Raw genomic sequence first — 8,090 nt, 5'->3', positions numbered from 1 at the left:
GAGGAAGGCGGGCAGGAGGGGCTCCAGCAAGCAGGGAGGTCACAGGAAGGGGTGGGGTCCGCAGGGGACACCCAGGGCCTTATGCTTCCTTCTTTCCCAGGAATCCTTTCATTCGAGGGGAAACCAAGGGGGCGGGAGAAGGCATGAAAAACAAAGAAATGGAGAGTAAGAAGAGAGAGGCGTGGAAAGAGAGCGAAAGATAGAGACAGAGCGGGAAAGAGCGAGATGGAAGAAAGGGGCAGAGAGAGGCCCAGGGGACCAAGATGACACAGCACACCGGCCACAGACTTGGGGAAACACAGAGACAGAGCCCAGAGGGCAGGGAGGAGAGACGGCAGGGTCTTAGCAGGCCTCTTGAGCTGGAAGGGACCACAGGGGTCAGCCCCCTTCTTCTATAGCCAGACTTTCATAGAAAACCTCCACACGGACTCCAAAGAGTACAAGATCCTAGCAAAGTTCAGAGCCAGCAAGGTATCCAGAGAATTCAAGTTGGGTCAGAAACAAAACAAAACCAAATAACGCGCAAGAACCCCTCCCCTCTCCTCCCTCCCCTCCCCTCTTCCTCCCTCTGGTCCTCACTCTCTCCCTCCCCCATTGACCTGAGGATGGGGGACCTGAGGAGTTGGGGGAGGGCAGGCAGCAGGTTTGGCTGCAGAGGCCTGCTCCTCATTAAGGCTGCTCAGCCTCTCGACACAGCACTAATTACAGTTGAGTATGTCATGTTATTTTGATTCATATTTCCTGCCTGGAAAACAGACTGGAGTGTTGGGCCCTGGGCCAGGCCGCAGGCCAGAGGGCAAGGGCAGGGACCTCCCCTTGCTGACCAGAGCCCCCTGCAGGAAGCAGGAGCTTTCCAGGAGTCTGAGCTGCAGCACCGTTGCCCTCCATCCCACTGCCCGCCCCCCAGTGTTCACCAGGGGCAGGGAGGAGGGGGGGGGCAGTATGGACCTCTGGCCTGTGCCCAGTGCAAATCCTGCCTTGGCCACTCCTCCCAGCCCAGCCTCACTTGTCCCATCTGTGAAATGGGAACATCAACACCATGGATCTGCAGCGAAGCCCTCTACACCACACTGGACACACGGCAGCCTTGTGTTTGCCGTCATCCTTATTCTTGTTAAAACTCAGAGAGCAGTGGCCCAGGGACAGGAGCCCCCTGGAGGCTGTGCAGCAGGCAGATAGGAGGGAGGGCTCTGGGCTCTGCTGAGATCCCATTTCCCTCCCTGTAAAATGGGTTCACACAACACCTTCCTCACGGGTCAGGGGCAGGTGACAAGGGTCAGTTCCTGCACGGCGCTTAGGAGGACGCCTGGCACAAAGTCTGCTCACAGACAGAGCTACTGTCACTGTCCTCATCACCACTATGGCTATGACCAGGCCTAAGACCGCCGGACAAGGGGCTGCCTCTGCTCCATTCCCCATAAAGTTTCTAGCTCCTCCCAGGACTGACCCTGACCTCAGACAGTGGAAACCCACAGCATTGCAAAGTCGGCTCCAAGGACGTCTGCCCACCCCAAGTCCATTCTCAGGGAATCACCCGAGTCTGCAGCACAGCCAGGCTGGGAGGCTGGAAGCAGGGTTGGGGGCTGCTGTTGGAAGCAAGACTCCCACCCCCTTCACTTGCCAAGGAAGCCAAGAGCCAGCACCAGGGAAAGCTCTCAGGGACACACTGGGGGGGCAGGGGTCATTTTTCCTTCAATCCATAATAGACAAGCCCCCTAAGCTCTTCCATGTGCCAGGCAGAGTCCTGAGTTCTGCCCTCCAGGGCTCACCATCTGCTTGGGGTAGACAAGACTACCCAGGCGTTGTACCCACGACCAATGAGATACTGCGTGCCCAGCCCAGGAATCCGAACGGAGGACAGCTCACCGGGGGCCGAGCCCACAGCTGGGGAACATTGACCAATGATTTAAAGTAGTATCTCGTGTGTATTGTTAAGTGAAGCAAGCAAGGTGCAAGACTATAGATACACACCTGTATACATGCACACATATATACATGCACACATATATCAATACACGCGTGGATATATATGCGCACAGATACACACACGTGTGTGCAGTCACTTACATGCTCATATATAAATACAAAAATAATGCTACCTTTTGTATGAGAAAGATAAGGAAATAAAAATCTGTTGCATGAAACAATGCAAGCGTCCATCAACAGATAAATGGATAAACAAAATGCGGTCCAGCCCTACAATGGACTATTATTCAGTCTCATAAAGGAATGAGGCACTGATACGAGCTACAACAGGGATGATCCTCCAAAACATTGTAAGTAAAACATCCAGACAAAAAAGACCACATATTATATGATTCCATTTATATGAAATGTCCAGAATGGGAAAATGGGTAGAAAGTGGATTACTGGTTGCCAGGGGCTGGGAGGTTAAGTGTAAATGGGCATGAGGGAGTTTATTGTGGGGTGAAAGTGTTCTAAAGCTGATTTCAGACAATGTAAACTTACTGAAAAACATTGAATTGTACACCTGAAATGGTTGAACTCTGTGATGTGGAGAACATACCTCGATAAAGTTGTTTTTGAAAAGTTGCTGTTTTTTGGTTGTCCGCAGGAGCAGCAGGGGAACGGAGGAGAAATGAACACACGCCATCCTGGGGAGAAGAGAGGGGTCAGCTGAGGGACAGGACAGGAGTGAAGCTGCTCAGCAACTCCTTTCCGCTTGATTTTTGAACCAGGGGAGTATCTGCCCCCTCAAATGTATTATTTTAATATAATATCCATTTGAGGGGTGTCACTGTGTAAGGCTGAGCATCCGCAGATGCCACCACACTCCTGCAGAACACCCCAGAAGTGGACCCCAGTCTCCTGACCCCAGTTCTAAGCCCTTCCAGTGTTATGGCTGAGTGACCAGAAGATGAAAAAATGACAGGGACCAAATGGCGTCCTTTGTTCCAAGAGACAGACAACCATCGCTGCCCCTGCCACTGCTTTCTGATTCTCTGAGAGTGGTATCGTCCCAGGTGCCAGGGCCAAACGGCCCCACTGGAAGGGCTGGACGCAGTCCCCTGGGGCAGCAGCAGCAGCATCAACATCCCCTCTTGAAAGCAGAGGAAACTGAGGCCCAAGCTCCTATGGAATGGAGCAGAGAGATCTGAACCAGACTGGCATCTCATCTCACTAGTTACATTCTCAGCTGCTTCTGAAGGAAGCCCCGGGAGTCATGGACCTGCTTCTGCAGAGGTCAAAGGCACTGGTAACTCTTGATTGGACTCCCCCCACCCACACTCTGCTCCCCACCACGAAAACAGCCTGCAGGCTCCTTTACTTAGTCCTCCTGGAGAAACCAGCGAGAAACTGGGGCATCCCCAGGTTGTCCCCTGCCCTCCACCGGGTGGGGAGACTGTGGACAGGGCCCCTGCAGCCAGAGGCAGCCCTCCACCAGCTCCTGCCTCCGTAAAAGCTCCATCCCCCTTCGTTATGTTTGCATTGCTTTCCCAGGGGGACCTCAGACTTAAAGTATTATGTTTTAACCTCTTTGTCAAGTCTTGAGAAAACACTTCGGGCATATTTCACTAGCAAAAACAAAAGGCTTACAGTCCAAACAGTGCCCAGCAAAGACCAGAGGAAGATGGGTGGGGGGTGGGGCGGGAATCAGGCTGAAATTTTTTTAATGGATTCTTTTTTTTAATTGAGATAAAACTCACCATAAAAATTGTTTAAAGTATGCAATTCAGTGATTTTCAGGATAGTCACAAAAATGTGCGACCATCACCACTATCTGATTACAGGATATTTTCATCACCCCAAAGAGAAACCTGTCCCCATCAGGCAGCCACTCCCTATTCTCCCCTCCCTCCAGCCCTTGGTAGCCCCCAAGCTACTTTGCATCTCTGTGGATTTGCCTACTCTGGACATTTCATATAAATGAAATTCATACACTGTGTAACCTTTTATGTCTGGCTTCCTCCACTCTGCATGATGTTTTGGAGGGACATCCATGTTGTGACTCAGAACTTCATTCCTTTTCGGAGCTGAATAATATTCCATTGTATGGATAAATGACAGTTTGTTTATCCATTTATCAGTCCATGCATGTCTGAGTTCCCTCTGTTTTTTAGCTACTATGAATAATGCTGCTAAGAACATCTGTGTAGTTTTTTGTGTGGACATGTGTTTCATTTCTCTCGGTTCTATACCTAGGAGTGAAATTGCTGGCAGAAATGAAGTCTGGTCCAAAGGCTGGTGTTCTCTTTGGAAAAAGATGCTTTTCCACTGGCCCCTCAACCACAGGAAGGGAGTGGGAACTTGCCCACCGCAGACATGGGCAAGAGGCACTCAGGAAGTGGTGGGGGGCAGGGGGCAGCTCTAGGAGTTGAGAATCCAGGCAGTGCTCTGGAGTGGAGGGCTTTGGCTGAGCCTTGTCGGGTGGGGTGCACAGAGATAGCAAAATTTGAGACGTCCAGGGGGCTTTCTAGGAAGGAGGCACAGCATAAGCCAAAACCTCATGGTGGGCATGCACACAGTCCCCAGGCCACTGGTCAGTTTGTGTGGAGGAAGAGGCTCTCTCGGGTACTGAGCTGCGAGCATCGCTATGTTGTATACCCTTCCCAGCTGTACTGCCTGATGTCCACGGGGTCTGCCCAGCAGAGTCCTGTGGCAGATCCAGGTAAACTCGCTACAGGTGAGAGGTAAGCACCAAGATGTGTGGTTGAGAGGACCCCCAAAACATGCAAGAGCTTTTTTTCTTGAGAATCCATGAGGATATTCTGGGCAGTAAAAATCCAATCCAAATATCAGTCCAACACAGAAGGGCAGCCCCCACAAATGTTGATTCATTCACTCATTCAACGAATATTTCTGAGTCACGTGCTAGGTGTTCCAGATGCACCAGTGGGTGAGAGACAGGAGTCCTTGCCTTTGCCGGGCTCACAGTCTGATGGGGGAGCCAGATATTAGATAAATTAAAAATCATGATGCAAACCAATCAAGAACTTCCATGCCACTCTTTCAAAACAGGCTTCCTGATAAATAATTATATTTCAAAAAGATAACATGTGATCCATCTTCTCTTTGTCATAGAAATGTGAAATTTTGTCTTCCTAAAACTGAAGATAATGATTTACATTGACTACATGGCTGTGTATTTATTATTACATTATTATATTGTATCGTATTATTTGCTTTGCTTATAACTGTGATAAATATTTGTATAAATGAAAATAAATCAATAACAATTAATTTTAAAAAGTCATGATGCAAAGCATGATGGGTGCTAACAAGGAACTGAGCAGGAGGTAAAGCAGAGGGAAGCACCGAGAAAGGGGAGGATCTGCCCAGACAGGCGGTCAGGAAAGGCGACCTTGAAGCCCAAGCATGAGGACGTCCAGCGTCCCAGGCATAGGGGATGGGGCATGGAGGGCCCCAGGTGGGAAGGGGTGTACTGAAGAGGCTGGCGGGCAAGGTGGGAATAACGGGTGATCTCAGGGAGACTCATGGGATTTGGACTTTCTTGAAGGACAAGAAGAAGCTATGGAAAGATTCTGACCAGGGAGTTACTGTGCTGGTGTCATACCCCTCACTCAGCTGCTCTGCTGACTGATGGGTAGATGGACTGGACACAGCCCACATCACAAACGCTGGTGGCTGGGCCCACGTGGTCACAATGCAGTGAAGACACAGTCACGGAGCCGAGGCCCACTGTGGAGCTGGAATGTCGGGATCGTCTGGGGAAGGCCAAGGAAGCTGACAGGGTAACTGACAGGTGCTTCAAAGTGTCACCCAAAGCCCCCGCATGGAAAAGCATGTCATCCTGTGGAAGAAGCAGAGAGGCTACTGGGAGGGAGGTGGGAGCCGGCCCCCAGGACCCTGAGCCAGCCAAGGGATGAGGTGGTCCCTGCTGGCGAGCATCTGGTCCCTGACCCTGGCAGCCAGAGGGCACAGCCAGCACAGAGTCCTTACCCTCTGCCCACTCCCACATGGAGAATTCTGTTTCCCCCTGGAACCTTCCTCATGAATATTTTGCACAGAAATGAGAAGGCAAATTCCGGGCTCCGGACAGAGGGTCACAGATTTCAGAAAGTCATCTTTAGAAAACACTGGTTTCTATTTTCACCAAATCCCTGGGAGATGAGTTACGAAAGCCTGAGGCCTGGGAAAGGCTGAAGAACAAAACTAGTGGGGGGCGTGGGAGGAGGTGGGGGGAACTGGGGGGCGGGAGGCATGGAGGGCCTGGGGATGTGGGGGGTGCTTTCACTTGGATGCAGGAAGCGGGTGTCTAGAGTGGGTGAGCGAAGGGTCTTGCAGGGACACCACAGCTAGAGTTGGACAAGTGCTTTTTTTTTTTAATTACCTACTCGAAACATAAAACTTGATGTATCTTTCTGTACCAAAAAACTTACTTTGAGCCAATGCCGGGAAGAAAACACTATACAATGAGGGCTGGAGAGTCATGTGGCTTGGATAATAATATTACTACTAAATAACAATGTTAATCATTATAATCGCTAGTAACATAAATAATAATCATTACTAAACCTTAATAATTCACATCATTAATTAATGAGTAAATAGTAATTAAAGTGATAGACGCTCCACGTGCTCCACAGTCAGTCCTCACAACCCTATGAGGTAGGTGCGATTTTTCTCTCCTGAGTTGGGTGTAGAGATGCCCCCCATGAACCCTTGCTTACATTCACCCGTCTGTCCATCCATTCGTTTGTCCTATGAAGCCACAGTGACAAATACACAAGCAAATACAGCACTTACATAACTAAATGCTAGGCCTGCCCAAACAAGCCATGGAGTTAAGGAACCAGCAGATGCCACAGCTGGATGAATTTCAGGATCAGGCGACCTGGGCTCAAACCCCAAGCTCATGTGCCACCTGTGCGACCTTGAGCAAGCTGCCTGGTTTTACTGGACTCCCGTCAACCATACCCCACATGGCCATTCCCAGTATAAGGAGCCGTGACACCAGACAAGTAGCACAAGCCCTGGCGCGCAGAGAGTAGGCCGTTGTGGCAGCTGTCGTCACTGCAGAGTAGGGGCATCTGTCGCAACAAGAATGAAAGCGAGCAGAGTATTAAAGAATTTAGTCTTAAGTGTTGGGGTCACACATAACTTTTATTTTCTTAGAGATGATGTCCAGAACCGCCTGGATTTTCTACTAAAATATAGTTTCTACCGGAGAAAAAGAAGTGAGTTATTGTTTGTTTAAAATGGAAGTTCATCATGTCTGACAATCCTTACCTCTGCTGGTTGGGCCAGAGAGGGTACAGTCAAGGACTGTGTGAGTCGGCGGGTAGCCCTTCCAGGCCCCCAGAGAAAACCAACCCATGCATGTTGCCATCATCTCAAGTGAAAAATCTCTCTTTTCATGACTCCCTGAAACCTGCCCTAGTAAACCCTGTGGGGTCTGCTAGGGAAGCTTGAAGGTCAAGGGCAAAAACCCATGTAAAGAGAGAGCCCGGCTTTGATTGGCACCTGGTGGGCCCACCTAAGACAGGCAGCTGACTGGAGGCCACGCAGGAGCTGATGGCTGGTCAGTGAGGACAGCTCTGCCAGCCAGCCTGCAATAGTACCCAGCCCAGGAGGTGCGGGCACCCCAACTTCTGACCACCTGGCTCCTCCTTAAAAATGTCCCAAAGCACCCAGTGAACACTGCGGGTGACCCTCCCAGGGTCACCCAGGTCAAGGTTGCTGCCCTGATTATGAAAACAGCAGAATGCTCAAAGCACTCTGTCTCTATATCTTTTATGAGCCTCGAATCCTCTACTCCCCGTTGGTGCAAAGATCCTTATTTCTGCTATAAAATGAATTAAAAACTCACATTTAATATTTAGTTATGGTGTGGTTAACAGCTTTATGGGCCAGGCCGCTGCCTTCCTATTTGCTTACAATGTTGTCCTTTATGTTTGCCAAAACCAAGCTGCTTGAATGACGGGGCGGATGCCAAGTTATTAACAATTATTACCTTTTACAGTCATTTTTGGCCCCAGCATGCTTTTCTGGTGGTCTCATAATTTCAAAACAGGGACCTTTGAAATCGTACCCCGAGACCAAATGGGCCTGCAGAGGGCACTTCCTCCCTCCTGGCCGAGTCCGGCCCATTTCCCATTGTGAAATGT

General features: G+C 50.0%; 1 protein-coding gene across 1 annotated transcript in view; it reads right to left on the bottom strand.

Annotated features, from left to right (window-relative positions):
* Window positions 1–1,256: 1,256 nt before the first annotated feature.
* The window catches only part of C19H16orf95 (chromosome 19 C16orf95 homolog), a 108,627-nt gene continuing 101,793 nt past the window's right edge, over window positions 1,257–8,090 (bottom strand). Inside the window, exons 5-6 of the mRNA XM_057534455.1 lie at window positions 2,528–2,615; window positions 1,257–1,318 (exon numbers count right to left, since the gene is read on the bottom strand). Of these exons, the coding sequence (XP_057390438.1) occupies window positions 1,257–1,318; window positions 2,528–2,615 (150 nt within the window). The remainder of the gene's footprint in view (window positions 1,319–2,527; window positions 2,616–8,090) is intronic.

This window comes from Balaenoptera acutorostrata, chromosome 19, assembly GCF_949987535.1.
Source record: "Balaenoptera acutorostrata chromosome 19, mBalAcu1.1, whole genome shotgun sequence".
NCBI classification, from domain to species: Eukaryota; Metazoa; Chordata; class Mammalia; order Artiodactyla; family Balaenopteridae; genus Balaenoptera; species Balaenoptera acutorostrata.
The sequence above is the reverse complement of the archived record's forward strand: the minus strand, read 5'-3'. Positions and strand labels throughout refer to the sequence as shown.